Source organism: Bos grunniens, chromosome 17, assembly GCF_055505025.1.
Source record: "Bos grunniens cultivar Pamir isolate PY7600 chromosome 17, Bosgru_T2T1.0, whole genome shotgun sequence".
Taxonomy (NCBI): Eukaryota; Metazoa; Chordata; class Mammalia; order Artiodactyla; family Bovidae; genus Bos; species Bos grunniens.
In genome coordinates this window covers 57,394,801-57,414,147 of record NC_141181.1, presented here as the reverse complement: position 1 = coordinate 57,414,147, position 19,347 = coordinate 57,394,801, and the positions used below count along the sequence as shown (strand labels likewise).

Sequence of the window (19,347 nt, the reverse complement as noted above, 5' to 3'; positions counted from 1 at the left end):
CTTGTATCTTAAACAAACAAAAAATTTTTTAAACTTATACCATCAAAAAATATATTCCCAATTATGGGAAAAACATGAAGGTAAACTGTAAATGTGTTTTATTGGACACATACATAAAATAAATGGGATGAAAGGTGGACCAAGGATTATAATAAAAACTCTTCATTATATTGTTGGTGGCCGAAAGGCTAAAGTATAAAATAGATAAATAACCATGACTGGCCAGTTTCTTTCTTTCCCCCCAAGAATTTAACTCTCTAATTGGTTACTTCAACCATCAGTATCTGAATGAGGTCATCTTTAGTATTAACAGGCAAAAATTAATGACTTTTTGTTTTCTGAAGGATCTGCTATAATCCACAATAGTTGGGTATCAGGACATTTTGAGGACTCCTAGATGGATAGAAAATAGACTAGTCTTTGGCCATATAAGGCTGAATGCATCCAATCTCATCTGATCTCAGAAGCTAAACAGGGTCGGGCCTGGTTAGTACTTGGAAGGGAAAAAATAGACCAAATAAAAGATAACCCAACCAATACTGGCTCCTGAAAGTGACCAAATCTAAGCTTAATGGAACCATAGGTGAAGTACATGTGTAAGATGATATACTTAGAGAATAGAGGGGGGAAGTATGCGTCTTGGTTCTTTCTATGAATCTTTTCACTTTTATCTTCTATTATTAACAGTTTTTCCATTATGAACAATTTTTTCCACATATTTACCAAATCTAATTCCCAAGAAAGACTGGCTTATTTAATCAATATTACCCCTGTTTGGGCAGAGGTTTTCATGACACACTGCCTCTAGATTGGTGGCTGTTTGGGGGAATGATCCTACAATTCTGATGTTTCCTCCCATGTAGAGAGAGAGAGAGAGCTAGTGAGCCTGATTACTGAAGCACCCCTGACACCCTGTCCCCAGTCACTCCATCCCCAGGGAGCACAAATTCATTCCTGCTTTCCCACACTATGTAACTATATAAGTCTTATCGGGGTGGGAAAGGAAACTGGTTTAGTACTGCCAGTGCCTGTGTGGGTGAGTCTGTTTAATTTTGTTTGGGATTGTTAGGCCCATTTCCCTTCAGATATAAATCACTTCTCTAACATTTATTGGTAATAAAGAGATATTTTGACTATCTGCATTACCCTTCTGTCTTAAAAAAAATTTTTTTTTATTTATTTGGCTGTGCAAGGTCTTAGTTGTGGCATGTGGGCCCTTTAGTTACAGCACGTGGGATCTAGTTCTCTGACCAGGGATTGAACCTGGGTCCGTTGCACTGGGAGCATGGAGTCTTAGTCACTGGACCACCAGGGTAGTCCCCCATCCTGTCTGTTTTTAAAATTAGTTTAGAACCTGGATGGGGAAGAAAGATGTTCCTAGAAGACCCAACAGTAGCCAGATCAACTATTTGCTACCATTTACCAAGGTAAGGTGCCCGTTCGTAGGCCAGTCACCACTAAAAGGGACTATTTGTAGAGCAGTTTTCTTTTGAAGAGGACTGTATGAGGCAGGCACACAGTAACAGACCTGAAAGGTGCAAGTTTCCATAGGATAGAAGCATCTTGTTTCTTTTCATTTGTATCATACCTCCATCAGGGAACTGATGCTCAGAATACAATTGAAAAGACAAGGATGCAATATATACTTTCATTTACTATTTGAACTTATAATGACAAATTTAAGTAGCCTCATAAAACCTGGACCCCTCTTCCCCAAAGCAACCCTGTTCCTCCATCACTAAAAAGCACAATGCACCTGCCTCCTGCTCACAGGATGTGGCTGACTGGGACAGGCTTGGCTTGGCTGTGGTACAAGGGCATGAGTGTGTATACTGACCTCCTTTTCTATGATAGCCACTTGCTTCTTGGCCAGCTTCTCCAGCTCGATGGACGAGTTGTTGGCATGCGTCTCCACCTCTTTCTGTAGCTTGAGGCGGTGCTCGTCCATCTCAGCCTTCAACTTGTTCTCCAGGGCGATCAGCTGCTTCTGGTGCTGGCGCCGCATCCGCTTATAACCTGACATCTGTTCCCGCAACTCGTTCTCCTGCTCATGCTCATGGATCTGTCGTGTAACCTGATTTGGGTTGGGGAACAGAACTCAGGTTACCAGATTCATGGAAGAGGAACGTTCAGGCGAAGCAGAAGAACCCTCTGGTAGAATTTTATTTATCATCATCAGCATCAGTTCAGTTACTATTTCCTGAACACTCACATGTTCCAGGCACTGTGAGTAGGGTCATCTCTAATCCTACAAACAATCTCATTCACTTGTTCATTCTATTCACTCATGAAGTATTGTTACCATCACCATTTTATAGATGAAGAAATTGAGACTTAAGGAAATTAATGTATCCATTCAGCCAAAAATATTCACATATTTTTGATATATCACAATATATATCCTCATGGTCATATAGCTAATAAAGATTAGAGCTGGGATGCAGACCCATTTCTATCTGATTTCAGAAACAGCACATGCTATTTCCACTACACCAGGATCTTTCAACCTCAGCACTACTGACAATGAGCCAGATAATTCTTGGTTTTGAGAGGCTACCTTGTGTGTTGTAGGATGTTTAGCAACATCCCTGGCTGACCCAACAGATGCCAGTAGCACGTCCCAAGTTAAGACGATATTAAAAGTCTGTAGACATTCCCGAATGTCCCCTGGTGGGCATCTCTCTCTGGTTGGGAGGCACTGCACTATAGCATACTGCTTATTTGTTTCTTTTTAAAGATCACATCTCTAACAGTTATAGGAATCTTAAATATCCTTTTAACATAGTTTGAATGAGATTTATTTCTGATTCTTAGTATGAACTGAGTGAGAGTGAGAACAAGCTCTTTCCTTTTAAATCATCTATCTCCTTCCTCCCCTTCCCCACAAAAGAGATATTAACAATTACAAACACTCACTTGCTCTCTGAGGAGAAAAGATTCCTGTAATTTTGGGATGGTTACTTTTCTTAGTAATTTTTCCTTAACCCATTCTCAAGTGACTATCCAACAAACTGAAGATTCCAAGTGTAAATTTCAGCATCTCTTGTTTCTATTAAACCTTTTCTGGTTTTCCAGTCCTTTCTTCAATTTACAACCCCTCATTATTGTCTTGTTAAGAGTCTCTGGTCACTTCCTTCTAATCTTCCCTAGTTTAGTAGAAAGTCTTAATTACATAATTATAACTTTAATTTTGTTTTACACTATATAATTCAGTCATTCCAATCTACTACTATAAGACACTTCTCCCCAGCCTAACCCTCAGACAAGTTTTACTGGAAATTTTCAAGCTGCTCTTAATTCTCTCTACTGTTTTCATTTAATGGGTCAAAGTACATTTTGTACAAAGGACAGTTTGTTTCTTTGCTCTTTTTAGAAGGTGTCCCTGCATTCTTGACTGAGTCCTTACTATCAAGAGAGTGCTGTTCTGTAACTGGATAGCATTATCAAAGTACACCATTAAACAGAAGGCGAACTCTTGAAATCTTTCCAGTTGAATCTAACACTAGGTTTCTCATATTCATGTTTCTTTTCTAAAGGACAACACTCTTTAAGAATAAAGAATAAGAGCGGAAGATGTTTCAAGACCAAAGAACAAACAAAAAACAGGATAGCATCACCAAAGAGGCACCTGACACTTTAAAAGAAAATAATCTGTTTTGCCATCATTATTTTTTTAACATGTATTTATTTCATGATAAAAGGAAGAATTAGTTTGAAATATATGTATATGTTTTACTTTCTTGTGTCTTTCTGAAGTTCAATTATAGAGGAAAAAAATTCCAATCAACTGAAAGGATACCATTTAGTTCTTTTCACATTCACTTCTTTTTCAAACAAATATGGCAGTAAAGTGTCTGTTTTGGGGTAATGAGTTTGAGACATGTTTCACATATAAATTTATTTTTTTCTTATTTGATCATCCCTTTCTTAATCAGAGTCTCAAAGTTGAGGCATGGCACACTCTACATACAGCCATCATGACACATTTAAAACTTGCCAGCATATTGTTTGGCTTGTGGTCAATAAAATAGTCTCAGGATAGCCACTTCCCTAAACCAGGTAGCCTCAAGATAAAATGGAAATGAGTTGTATCAAGAACATTTTCTATCCTAATTGGTGGGTGAGTCCCTGTGAAGAGGGTTGGTCCTATCACATACCAGATCATATAAGCATGTGGCAGAGACAAATTACAAGCTCACCATATTATCACTGTACATCACTGAATGTTAGGGGAGACATTTTACTTGTAAATGCGAATGCATCCCGTAATTTGGATAATCACTTTCTTAAACTCCTAATATCACCTTTCATTTGTTACAACCATAATTTCTAAATTTCAAAGTAATTGTCTTTTCAGGTACATTTAGAGTTACTGAGTTTTAGAGTTCCATGCTCAAGTTAGATAGATGAATTTAAATAAAAGTATAATGATATTTCATTTATCAAGTCTAACATGAAATACATTAAATTATTATAGTTATGTATTCAGTATGTTTTAAGTTTATAGTTTGTGTTTTATGAATATACTATCTGGTCAACAATGAAAAATCGCTCATAATTTTAATCATGCTTTATGGTTTACACAATGTGCTTTCACATGTAATTTATTTCTTTAATTTTAATAAAGCCTGGGATTTGAACTAAGGTCCTAGGCTCTTGAATTGATTAAGGAAATTCATAACACCAAGGCAGAGAAGAAAGGAAACTTTCTGTTATGAAGTAATGGAAGGAACCAAACACCCCGGAGAGTGAGAGCTGGAGAGAATGGTAAGTCTAAACTACAAACTGAATAACTCTGAAGATCTGAAAAAGTTATCAAAATGTAATTGACTGGTTTTTACAACGATAGCCTCAAAAATGTGATCAGCGAAAAATGGGTAGTATCATCTTACTACACTAAATAGGTTTCTGGGAGATAAATCTCATTCCATCCCTCCCTAAATAACTGATCTTGGGCAAATTACATAATTTCTTGAAGTCTAACAATATCTTCATTTGTAAAGGGGAACTACTGCGATGATGAAATAACACTTGTGCCTAGCAAGGTGTCTGACACATAGGAGATGTTGAATATATGTTGGTTTCCTTCTTCTGCCAAACTAACAGAATTTTTTTTTTTATTAATTTTTTTTTAATTAATTTTTTTTTCCCCTCAGCATTTCTGGTGATGGAGACATAGTATAGAAGTGGATCCAAATTTGCTGTGTGACACAGAGAGCTCAACCCAGTCTCTTTGACAACCAGAGGGGTGGGATAGGGTGGGGGGTGGCAGGAAGGTTCAGGAGGGAGGGGAAATATGTATACTTGTGGATGATGCATGTTGATGCATGGCAGAAACCAGCACAATAATGTAAAGCAATTATCTTCCAATAAAAAATTTAAAAAAAGAAGTGGATCCAAGAGAAAGGACAAATTTAACAATAAAACTGTACCTGTATCCAGGTTGTGGATTATAAGTATATATAATTTCGGACTCTGAATTAGCTATTTCATATATCTGGAATAATATATAAAAATAAAAAAACCATAAATGAAGACTGAACTTTTTTTAGGAAGTTTCTGTAGCCATTGAATTCTACCCTACTTATTCCAGCAAAATTTGGTCCTAAAACAAACCACTTCATTCTAAGTGTACTTTGTGCCTATCCCAAGTACAGAACATTGCACTAGGAGGCTAATAAACAACTTACTAAAGATAAAAGAGGAGTATGGTGGCTGATAATGTTACCCTCTTAAGAGATCAAAGCCAACTTACAAGACTAATTATGTGGAAGAATAAAAATAACATAAAACTGGCTACCTCAGCCCTTAGAACAAATGAACTTTATAGCAAGTTCTTAAAAAGAATAGAACGAGTCACATACTGGCATCAGAAATTTGTCATTCCACTCTTTATAACACCTAGGGAAAAAAAATGTTTCAAATTCATACTAAAGTAATGACTGATCACAGGCAATTCTGCCTTATACAGAAAAACTGACATAAGGAGCTTTGAAATGCACACTTATAAATCCAAATTCTCCTGTGATAAGAGGACTGGAAGATACTTCATTTATTCATTCATTCAACACTTTTATTGAGAGACTATGGTCATGTGAGTTGGGCGGTAGCACAAGTGAAAAATACTATCAGCAATGATCTTAGTGAGATTAAAAAACCAAGAAAAAGGAAAAGAGGAGATGTGCAATATTTTGATAAGCAGCCTCTGGTGTATTTATGCTGAGGTTCTAGTATTTTTATGCTTGTCTATCAAACTCAGGTACACAATTTCACAGTCAGCTCAATGATTAGGTCGCATTTTAAAAAATCAATTGAAGATTTCATTTTTATATGAACTTTTCTATTGAATCTGGTAAAACCAAAGTCAAAGAATCTGTATTTGAATGGATAGAACAATAATCATCTTTCTCTCACATGCTTTCCTGGAGACTAGAAATTAAGAGTTTCATGCCCCTCTCCCTAATGTGTATTCTAACATAAATCCACACATGTAGCAAGACCACTGCATTCTAGTTAGAATTCCTTTACAAGGCCATACAGAGGCTGAACTATCTTATAGAATGGCCTTGGTGCTCTCTATAGTAACATCTACTTGGGAACTGCCAGGGACCCAGGACACTATGAAATTTTAAGAAATGACATCAGATGTAACAACAGCTGAAAACACACTTATGGGTCACTAATTTAATTAAAATATTATGGTCTCCATTCACCAATAATAAAAACTCAAGGAAAGCACATCTCAAGAGTCTAAGAAGTCAGATGAGTAATTCTGAAGAACTATATAAATAATTCTTTTCTTCAGACAACAAATCAGCCCAGTATGAACTTTCTTACAGAAAAAGAAAAAGAAAGGATAAAATAAAAGAGATTCTATGAAATGACATTCCTTCTAATTTTTCAAAATAAGGTCAATAACTTCTGCTCTTAAATTATATACATATATATATCTGTAAAGTTTCCTTAGAGTTTACTCTGGCATCAAGGTCCTTTGTTACAAACATAATTGTGCAACAGTCCATGATAATGTGTAAAAAAAAAAAAAATCTCAGTTTTAAGGTGCCAAAATACTAAAAATATCTAGTAGTAAAAGCCTGTAGATCCCTGGCTTAATATATTTGTCAGCAGCCCCATTCAAAAGCACAATGTAGAAAGAAATGCTAAGGGGAAAAATAGCAGAGCTAGGCCTCTTACCAGTTTATGTAGAAGAGGTAGGCTGATACAAGAAATTTGAGGAATTGTAATTATTTTTTTTTATCAGTTTGCAAGCCTGTTTAAAACAGACATCACTCATTTATCTAGTAACTGAAAAACTAATTTCTAAATTCTTTTTCTTCTTGTTGTTCACTTTTAGATCACTCTGTGGCTTGCTAACACTTCTGCTAGAATGTTATAAAGAAAGAGTAGGACCAAAATAAATAAATCAGTATAGTATTTCTACTAACTATGAGACGTGAAGTTTCAACAGTGACTTGATTATTTAAACCCCAGTCTTTCATTTTTCTGTGATCTTGTTCTTACTTTTATGTCATTTTAAGGAATTTTAGACTTTCTCACTTGAGTAGGGATACACAAAAAATAATAAGGTGTGAGATAAGTTTTTAAAAATTAGATACTTCCTTTTGATGTTCCAGTATTCTGATTTATATATTCCTATTGGAATTAGCCTTTAAAATAACATAATGGATAGCGGAACTGTAGTAATCGATAATACACATTAAAATATCCATACCAACAGTTAGATTGTCCAAAATGGGACATGGAACAACTCAACACCACACTACTTTTCCCTTCATTATTTTTTTTCTCCCTAAAAACCATTCGATACAAATACTGCTGAACTCTAATAAACTTACATCAATCCCACCCTGACTCCCAAATGATCACATTTGCAGAAAATTTTACACATAAACCAACTTATTCTGTGATTACAGAAACAGCCTATCAGCCACTCTGTTTTTAACTTAATGCAGGTGCAAGGGCCTTCTAGCAAATCAAAAGTCCATCAGATAGACTGATCCCAGCTGTTCTCTGAATGGGCACTAGGAAGTCTGCAGGATTCAGAAGGGCTCCTAAGGACTCTGCCTGTGGCCCTGAGATGGCCTAGTAGGGAAGCAGCTTTCATCATCCACAGAGAGGGAGACTGACGGCTGATGTACACACAGAGTAGCCCTGGGTGAGTCCACAAATGCAAGCGTGAGATCATTCTGGCATGGCAGTAGTGATCTTCCTGGGCGGCAGGAGAGGTCATGAATATATGATGTGGGAATGAGGGTGTGGCAAGTTGACAGAAGAAGAGAACCTGTCCCAGAGAGGGAAAACCCACTTGGTACAATGTCTGCTTCAAATATTCGAAACCTGCTTATGGAGCCCTGAATCTCAAGGGCTGTTGATTTCTCTCATTTCAACATGCATGAGTCTGGATAAAGGTACAAGTCTCAGAAGAGTCAGTGGTAAGTAGTCATATTCCAAACACACCATATTTCTTCTTTTATCAGGTATCATGGTATGAAGGTATTTATTCTTTAATAATTTCATGATACTTTATTTAGACTCAAAGCATGTTTTATAGTTGGCTTAAACAATCATTAGCAAATACAGAGTGGACATTTTAAGATCTCCATTACACAGTACGGCATGCATTTAAAATGAAAAATTGTTCATTGAAGAGAATACAAGAAACTTCTATACAAAGGAACTTAAAGGCAGGCTTATTTATAAGCAGCCTAAATTAAATTGCTTGCTTTTAGACAGCAGCAGGCATAGCAATATGTAGGTGCTTTAACTTCCATTTTCCTTATATTTTGGGTTTTTCAAAATTACAATCCATTATCAATCCCAAAGATAAATGAAGCCTTTTAAAACACTTGAGAATTACAAGTGGAAATCAGATTTTAAAAATAGGACAAGAAAAAAATCATCATTTCTGGGTCGGCCTTGGATGATGTCATCATAGGTTCTAAATGTAATAGCTGGGCAGTGTACACTAACTCTTCCTGCCCATGTGACCTCTAACATCAATTCAGGCAAAACAACTAATATTTCAATAATTTTTTTGGCTGAGAAGTGAGATTTGGAAACAAAAGATTAAAGAGAGTTTAGAGTGCCAAGGATGAAATGATGTGAATGTGTGTGTGTGTGTGTGTGTGTGTGTGTGTGTGTGAGACTATGAGTGCGCACGCGCACGCGTGGGGGGCCAAGGGGAGGAGGCATGAAAACTAACTCTTCCAGCACACACCCCTTTTGCTACTACAAGGGCATCCAGCAATCACATTTGCAATAGTAAAAATGCTGAAGGATCCTACAGTATCTTTGCGCCCACAACCATCCCCACCCTCTCTTACAAAGCCCTTCTTGTTCTACGGGTGCCAGGAAATTCTTCAGGGGTTAAATGGGGAAGTGCAGCCACTACCATTGTTGCAATAAATAAATGAATGAACCAGAACGAACCGGCAATCCATCCCTGGGAACCAAGTATCTTATTTCCTACAATTATATACGTTAGCCAGCAACCATATATATATATATATTTTTTTAAATTGTGTTTTATCTTTTGATGTGTGTGTACACATTACAGACACACATGCATCTATACAAAAAGGAGCATAGTGCCCTGCATACACACACATCCAATACCTTTAAAATATTTTTTTAGCATTATTATTTCAATGAAAAGACAAACAGCTTTTACAAAATTAGATACATTAGCAACTTCATCTCAAAGGCCTTTTATTTTGCACACACAGCATATATAAATACACACACACACACACACACACACAAAGGGTTTTTTTTTTCCATGCCGTAGACAATGCTAAAATATCTGAGATCAGGTTGCTATGCCAACAGATTTTTTCTAAAATGAAAAAAATTATTAGGAGGGAGAAAACATTCTTGACTCCTTTCCTCCCATCCATGAAGCCGAGAGAGGCTCAGGGAGGGCGAGAGGCTGCCAGATGGGGAGGAGGGGAAGGAAGGGAAGGTGGGTAGAGGGGTGTTTGCTTACCAAAGATGCTGATTTGATCGTGGCAAAGCGCTCTCTGTTCCGGTAGTGGAGGGCCTGGCTCTGAACTGACTGGGTAGGCCGCGGCTCAGGCCTGGGATCGCCGTGGCCCGCCTCATCCCTTATGAATACATGATCCTGCAGAAATGGATAAAAACAAGGAGAAAGTCCAGCTGTGCTCTTTCCTCGCCGGCTGCCTCTCTCTCACCCCTCTTTCTGCACAAGCACTGCTGTTTGAAATGCATAGTTTAGCTCTCTGCTAGTCCCCGCAGCTCCCACGGTACAAAATGAATAAGCAACACATTGCAGCCTTCAGTTAGGAATGTCAGCTGATCGCTAGTGGGATGCCTTCTGAATCCCTGGCAGGCTTTTTCTTTACCTCCAGAATTACATATATGCAAAAGAAAAAAAGAATAGAAAAAACAAGGCAATGTACAGACTCCTTAGAACAGTTTGCTTAAAACGCTGTAACCAAATAATTCCTTTAAAAATGTCATGTCCATGTCTAGCAAGGAGGATGCTGGTGGCTTTTAACATAAAAGCGAGCCTCCGCCTCATTCCCTTGAAAGATCTGCTTTCTCAATTTAATTTTATTTGAAATCTGTTCGGTAGGATCATCGTTCTGCCTAGAACCAGTGTAGGCTTGTGCTGAACTGCCTCTCTATCTTGTGCTGGGAAGATTCGGCAGTCACTGAGGGATCCTGCTTTCCAGTCATGATCGTACACAGTTCTAGCACCTTCTCTCTACAGCTTCTGAAAGGATTTTTTTTTTTAGATTTAAAGAGACAGGCATACAATTTTAACCAAATGATACTTTCACAAATTCTTCCTCAACTCTGTGTCGGTATGGTCACAAGAGAGAGTATAGCTGGAATTTAATGCCCTTGACTGATTTAATCAAGTCTGTGCTTCTTGATGGGCAAAGATGATTAATCTTATTGTAGTGCCCAGTGAAAAATAACATTCCCTGGAAGGATAATAATGGATGTTTCTTAAATGCCATTGAAATGACTTTTAAAGGGGAAAATGCTTTCAAAGGGCGATGCTTTGCTCTATAAAAGATGAAGTGGTCAGTCAGTAAGTAGCACTAACCTTTCAGAAAAAAAAATACTATAATAAGTAATAACTCAGAAACATGTACAACCATGGGGGATTTTCAAATAGTACATGTTCAGGATGGAGAAAGAAAAATTAATTCTCTTATTGCCCTGGGGTTTTAGGAGAAACCATTGTGAGAAGTCAGTTTTGCATTCTGTCTCTGGCTATTTGGAATATCTTATAATTGCTCTTTCTTTCTTCAGGAAATAAAATTATAAAGAGGTTTAAAAAACAAAATTTTATTATATAGTGTAAAATGTTGACAAGTCAAAACATATAAACTCCTTGAGGAAAATTAAATTTTACACCCAGGTTTCTAAGTAAAAGAGAAGAGCCATGATTAAATTTATCACTGGGCTAATTTTCTTTTCCCTTTTATAAAGTTAGAATGCTTCAGAATGTTGTGAGGGTATCTACCGTTACATCTATATTTAGATTTTTTTTTCAGAATTACTATATTGTGGCCTATTTTGCTTTCAAATAATTAAAGTACCTTTAATGCCACTGAAGACATATATATCAAATTTGAGGGGTGCTCTATCTCTGTGCTGTCCAATAAGATAGGCTTTAGTCACATGAATATTTTAATTAAATAAAACGTAAAATTCAGTTTCTCACATGGATATTTTAATTAAATAAAATGTAAAATTCAGTTTCTAAGTCATTCCAGCTATGTTTCAAGCTAGCCACTAACTATGGCTACCATATTGAACACTGCAGACATAAATAATTTCTATCATTGCAGAAAATTCTATTAGATGGTGCTATAGATTAAGAATGCATCTTAACCCATATTTTTGAAATATGTAAAAAAAAATACTTGATAGGTCAACTTAAAATTTTCTTATCATCTCCTTGGAAATCTAAACTCTTATTTCACTGGGCAAAGAGAGATTAGGTGCAGGATATATGCACCTAGATTTATGGTTCTAAAGATGAAGGCCCTGAGATCTACTGCCATTCAGATTATTTATTAATAAATATTTATTCTGAATATTAACTCCAAAATCAACCTTACTTAATATTATAATCCCAGAAAAGCAATAAGCTTCTAAATGCCAACAATCAGAAGAGAGAGGCTCAGCAGAGGCCTGTGGTTTTACAGGTCAGAGTTTTGGTATTAGTTAGCTAAGTACACTTACTGAGAAGGAACTCTTCAATGCTGTGGCAGCAGCTAAATTTCAAATTTTAATAACTTGGTTTACAAAGTTAACCAGTGACATTAGAATCCACGCTATTCACATAACAGAATAAAACAGAACACATTCATGTGTAAATAAGTATAACTCTAATATTAGTTTTCTATAATTTTCTAATAATTTTCTCTCAGATAAAAATTAACACTTATAGGTTAGGACTCTGCTTATCAAATTAAAAGTCACATCATATTAGCTAAGTTTTTAAACTCAAGGATACTGAAATACACTGGAAAAATTAAAATCTGAAATCATAGTGATTTTAGTTGACATGAAGCAAATTAAATGACCAACTATGGCATATTTTAAAAATAATGCTATTTTAGAACTTAGTCTGAGAGAATAGGTCCAAAATTTTAATCTACTTTAAGTATAATAAATAATATTAAAAGTATAATCCCTTGTGTTCTTCCTCATTTTTTTTTAAAATTTTATAAAAGAATTCTTAGTTCCTGTAGTAGCTTCGTTACAGAGATCACAAACATTAAAAGTCTCCAAATAGATGAGAGACCACAGGATGAGGCAGTATTTTCATCTAACAGTGGATATCCACTTCAAGAACACAGGGATAAATTTTAAAATATTCAACACCACTGCTTAAAGTTCAAAATTCTACAGACAACTTAAATAATAATGCAATTTTAAAATTAGGGCAATGTGACTTGAAAAGCAAGTAAGAACTTATTAAACTATCAGCTTTATTGGGTATGTATTCTGTTGGTTATATCACCCCTTCAAGCAATAGCCCCTTTGAGAATGACTGTACCTGCCTCCCAGAGTTTCCGACCTGAACACATTTTAAGATCAATACTGGAGAGGGTCAATTTGCTATTTTATGCAGTTAAGCACCACTGCATATGATTTACAAATGAAGATGAGAAGACCAACATCTTCTCTGATGCTGAAGAATGATTTTTAGAACAAATATCATGTTTTACTTTACCAAGACAATATATATGACTTGCTTATAGTTTATCCTTAAAATCTTATCCGGAAGCGAGCAAAATAGCTCTCTGAAATATACGGTTTTGGGACCAGTTTTAAGCAAATTTATAGTGTCCTTTCATTATAAAAAGAAATAAAATTTCTTCAGATTTAAAAACTTTACTCTTATTCCCTGGACAAAGGGCTTTACTTTTATGTAGAAGTTTTCCCCTAAATGTCTGACTATTTATGCTTCTGAAGTGATATGGTGTGATCACTCGCTCAGAGTTTCTAGATTAACTTGAAATTAACCTTGGAAACCACTCCACTGGACTCTGTTATGCTTTCAGTATATCTTTATCACACTCCTCATCATACTTATACTCATCTGTGCATGAGACTGTGAGCTTTCTGAAGGCAGAGTAAATGCGGTTCAAAAAACCTCAGTCTTTGCAGCACCTATCATGGTGCTTGATACTTTGTGGGCATTCAAAAAATGTTTGCTGAATAAATAAGCTCAAGAATATAGGTCTGAGAAGATTCTGAGAAAGTGACTTTTTTATTATTTAATAGAATCCTAATTCATATTTCATAAAAACCTGTCACTTTGTACTTTAAGGCAGTTGCAAAACAGTGACACACACACAAGCACATCTTTACATGGGGGGATTGGAGGGGATCTAAGAATGGCTCTTTTTTCTGGTGATGAGAAGTCTTTTTATAGATTCCCATACCTTTCACACTGTGGAGAAGGGATCAGCAAACTCACCATCTTTTTTGTTTTGTTCACTTCAAAATGATTAAATAATTGCCTAAGCAGGTGCAACTATCAAAAGCTGGGGCTAGAGGAAGGGGAGAAGATGGAAAAGGGTGTCTTCACCTGGAAAGATAGCTGTTAGGGAAAAAAAATGACTGGCAGAACACTGAAAGAAGGTACCATGGAGGGGTGGTTTGTACGACTGCTCTGTTCAAGAAACATTATCTTCATATATTAATTTACTTTTACTTGGCCAAATGCAAGTTGAAGAGTCAAAGAAACTGCCCCGCTCTTCAGCAAAAATAATAGGAAAGGCCACTGAAGCAAGTGAAAATTAAACTAGAACATCCTATCCCCTCAAGGACATTTCTTTCTTTCCTCTCACGAAAATGGGGAAAGCTGTTCTTTTTTTAAATAAGGGGAAAAGAAAACCCTCACTAATACTGATTAATGGAAAGGGTCAAGGAAAGCTTTAGGAGTTAGAAGAGAACAAGTTTTTAAAAAACTGATCTCTAAACAGGGGCCATGATGACTACAGTTCATTAGGCATACTAGAAACAACAAATTGATTAGTGAACAAAGAATTTTAATACATAAGTCTCATGATCTATATTAACAGAAGGCAGCAGCAAGCAAAAATAATTGATTGTAGACTTTAACAAAATAAAAATATACCTTTCAATTGACAAATTAAAAACAATAGACTTTTGTTGCTTAGAACAAAATTAAAATCTGCTTGCTACTGCTGTACACCCAATGGTTAAGGTGTAGGGTGGAGGCTCAGAGGCAGCCTAGGCTACAGCAAAAAACCCAATCTGGATTAAGAGTTTACCCTGGACTCACTTGTGAATAATCAAGAACTGAGGTGTAGAGTTGTGTCCCATAAAAGTTCATCTTCATGTTAGTTCACAAAACATTTATTGGGTGCTTACTATGTGATAGGGATTTCCCAGGTGGCACTAGTGGTAAAGAACCTGCTTGCCAATGGAGGTAGACTAAGAGACACAGGTTTGATCCCTGTGTCAGGATGATCCCCTGGAGGAGGGCACAGCAACCCACTGCAGTATTCTTGCTTAGAGAATCTCATAGACAGAGGAGCCTGGCAGGCTGCAATCCAAAGGGTTGCACAAAATCATACACAACTGAGCAACTTAGCATGCATACATGCACAATGTGCTAAGACACCCAGCTAGGTGGTATTTGAAGAGAGGCGTCCTGGAGAAGCAAAGAGTCTAGAGATGTAGTGTTAGTCATATTATTGGAAAAAGCAGTGTGGCAACACTACAACGGAGGAAAGAAGTGCGTGCCTAAAGTTTATTTTGTCAGAATATACCTTTAGACTTATCAAACCATTCTTGTTCAAAAGGAAGATTGGATTAGGATTTCTTCAGGGCCAGGGAAAGACCAGAGTAGAGGCAAAGATTGTAGAGAGGGAAGTAACTTGAAAATCTGGTGTTAAAGGAAAATTTTCAGTGTGCCACTTTGCATTTTTTGGGCTTGATCTATGATAGGTCTGTCCTCCTAAAATTAGGTTATCTTTATTCTGGATGCAGAACAGTTAGTTGCAAATCACGCTCTTAATAGTTATACATGGCCCTTAAAAGTAAGTTTACTTCCTATACAAAATGGGCATTCTGTTCATATATATGATTTGACTAATTTAGCATATGTCTGCAATCTTAATTGTGACAGTCAAGAGCGGGGAACAAAACAATTCCCTATCCTTATTCTTACATTTTAATATTTATTAAGCCAGTTCTTATTGTCAAGAATACTGTTATTGGAGACAATCTATTGTTTAAATCTTTCAAACCATAAAAATAATACTTAATATTATTCAAGCCTTTTAAACCATTATGTTCAAAATAGCACGGTGTTTAGTATCTGGTAAGCAATTTATTCATTGTGTATTTTTTGTTTGTTAATTCTCTCATTCCTTAGATATTTACTGAGTGCCTATGCTGTGCCAGGTACTGTTCTAAGGTGTTGAGATACAGCACAGAACAAGGTAAGCATAATTTTGGCTATGATGACATTTATACCCAAATCATGAAATAATGAATTAGTACATAGTATAATTTTAGATAGTGACAAGTATAAAAAAGACAACAAAATAGGATAATGAGATAATGGTAGAACATTGTTTATAAAATGATAATTCAGTGATACATAGGCTTTTCTATATCAAGGTATCTCTTTACCAAACAACTTGAAAGTCACATTAGACATTTACTCTTTTAAAATTTACAGGAATAGAAGCACAACATTTTAGAGCTAGAAACAATGTTGGAAATCATACAGAACAACTCCTTATTTTACAGATGGAAAAACTGAGGTTTGGAGAGGTTTGTGACTTGTCCAAAGTAAAATAAAACTAACAGTGGCAGACAGAACTTAAAACTAATTTTCTCATTCCTAGAGTCCACACCTAACTTTCTGTTGAGAGTTTAAGATCCTACTTTCTTCACAGTGTCTTATTGATTTTGAAAAATGTATTATTTATTACTGAAAACATATGTTATGTAGGAAATAAATAAGTTACTTTTTTTAAAGCAAAAAAAAAAAAAAAAAAATCCCACTTTATGTTCCCAAGTGAAAAACTTTGAATTCAAGTAAAAAAACAAATATGAAACTTATGAAAAATTTATTTCTATTATGTTTAAAGACATGAAGCCCAAGTATAAGGCTAAATGGGTTTCATGAAGAGATACCATTATTTAATATTAAGTTTTTATATGCAATGGGCTTCCCTGATGGCTCAGGTGACAAAAAATCTACCTTCAATGAAGGAGACCTGGGTTCTACCCCTGGGTTGGGAAGATGCCCTGGAGAAGGGAATGGCAACCCACTCCAGTATTCTTGCCTGGAGAATTCCATGAACAGAGGAGTCTGGGGGGCTACAGTTCATGGGGTTGCAAAGAGTCGGACATGACTGAATGACTAAGCACATATATATAACATGCTCTATTTTTTTAGCCTGCTTCTATGTTTTCCTTTTTTAAATTGTGGTAAAATAAAGTTACCATCTTGATTATTTTTAAGTGTATGGTTCAGTGCTGGACTGGAAGAAACACAAGCTGGAATCAAGATTGCCGGGAGAAATATCAATAACCTCAGATATGCAGATGACACCACCCTTATGGCAGAAAGTGAAGAGGAACTCAAAAGCCTCTTGATGAAGGTGAAAGTAGAGAGTGAAAAAGTTGGCTTAAAGCTCAACATTCAGAAAACGAAGATCATGGCATCCAGTCCCATCACTTCATGGGAAATAGATGGGGAAACAGTGGAAACAGTGTCAGATTTTATTTTTCTGGGCTCCAAAATCACTGCAGATGGTGACTGCAGCCATGAAATTAAAAGGCACTTACTCCTTGGAAGGAAAGTTATGACCAACCTAGATAGCATATTGAAAAGCAGAGACATTACTTTGCCAACAAAGGTCCATCTAGTCAAGGCTATGGTTTTTCCAGTGGTCATGTATGGATGTGAGAGTTGGACTGTGAAGAAGGCTGAGCACTGAAGAATTGATGCTTTTGAACTGTGGTGCTGGAGAAGACTCTTGAGAGTCCCTTGGACTGCAAGGAGATCCAACCAGTCCATTCTGAAAGAGATCAGCCCTGGGATTTCTTTGGAAGGAATGATGCTAAAGCTGAAACTCCAGTCCTTTGGCCACCTCATGCGAAGAGTTGACTCATTGGAAAAGACTCTGATGCTGGGAGGGATTGGGGGCAAGAGGAGAAGGGGATGACAGAGGATGAGATGGCTGGATGGCATCACTGACTCGATGGACGTGAGTCTCAGTGAACTCTGGGAGTTGGTGATGGACAGGGAGGCCTGGTGTGCTGCAATTCATGGGGTCGCAAAGAGTCGGACAGGACTGAACGACTGAACTGAACTGATTAATCCTCTCCCCAAATCCCTAGTAACTATCATTGTACTTTCCATGATTTTGATTATGCTAAGAGCCTCATATATGTGGAATCATACAGCAATTGCCTTTTTGTGACAGGTACATTTGTTCCACTTAGCATAATGTCTTCATGGTTCAACCACATTGTATTAATGGAATCTGGCAGAATTTCCTTCCTTTTGAAGGTGAATAATACTCCATTGTTTGTATATAACACATTTTGTTTATTCATTCATCATTTACATGGCTTCCACCTCTCTGCTGTTTTTGTGAATAAGGCTGCAATGAATATGGGTATACAAAAATCTCTTTGAAATCCTTCTTTCAATGCTTTTGGATATATACTGAGAAGTGGAATTGCTAGGTTATATGGTAATTCTAGTTTTAATTTTTCAAGGAACCACCATTTTCCACAGTGGTTGTACCCTTTTCAATCCCTACCAGTAATGAACAGGGTTCTAATTTTTCCATATCCTCAGCAACACTTGTTACATTCTGTTTTATTAAACAGTGGTCACTCTAATGTGTGTGATGGCTACACACATGGGTGGTATCTTACTGTAGTTTTGATTAGAATTTCCCTAATGATTGATAATGTTGGAGATCTTTTCATATGCTTATTGATCATTTTCATATCTTCTTTGGAGAAACGGTGATTCAAGTCCTTACTCACTTTTGATTCCAGTTGTTTTCTTTTTTTTTTCCTCTTTCATTGTTGCTGTTGCGTTTTAGGAGTTCTCCATATATTCTGGATATTAATCCTTTAAAGATAGATGATTTGCAGGTATTTTCTCCCATTCCGTGGGTTTCCCTTTCACTCAGTTGATTGTTTCTACTATCTTACTTCCTTGCTTATATTTTAAAATTAACTAATTCATAGTTTTATTTTCAGATGTTTTTCAATATTTTTCATCACATTACCTCTATATTTAATAATTAAATAGAAATACATTTTGGAAAAAATTTTCCTGACAAATATTTTCTGTATATCAAACACAACTACCTTCTATTTTGGATTATAAATTAAAATCTTATCTTCTTAAAATTATACCAAGGAGAAAAAGGCACTGAAAGGCTCATATTATTACAAGAAAGCTCTATACCAGCCTGCAAAAATTAAAATTAAAACCTCCAATGAGTTCAAGACCAGGGTCTTCTTTCTTGTTGATTATGCCAGTAATCTAATTTTGCTGATTATTCCAGTAATCTAATCTAATTATCTCTCTTCTAATTTTGGGTGCTCATTTGAGATGTCCTAGAGTAAAAAGATCCAACAGAATTCCTTTTTTTTTTTTTTTTTTGCTCTCTATCCCCACAAAGCCCTAGAGCTAAAAGAACGGAAAAAGTCAATATCTCTCAGCATCCATGATAACTCCTTCTAAAAAGACAGCCCAGCAAAACCTTTTCCACCCTTCAAATACATGACCATTTGCCCATGTTTAAATACGGCTGACTGACA

The 19,347-nt window shown here is 36.3% G+C and overlaps 1 protein-coding gene across 50 annotated transcripts in view; it reads right to left on the bottom strand.

Moving 5' to 3' along the window:
- The window catches only part of TAOK3 (TAO kinase 3), a 187,629-nt gene that overhangs the window by 25,301 nt on the left and 142,981 nt on the right, over positions 1-19,347 (bottom strand). For all 50 annotated transcript variants that reach the window (XM_086347918.1, XM_086347952.1, XM_086347953.1 and 47 more), the window contains 2 exons: positions 10,007-10,141; positions 1,838-2,074 (listed from right to left, as the gene is read on the bottom strand). In XM_086347918.1, the coding sequence (XP_086204044.1) occupies positions 1,838-2,074; positions 10,007-10,141 (372 nt within the window). The remainder of the gene's footprint in view (positions 1-1,837; positions 2,075-10,006; positions 10,142-19,347) is intronic.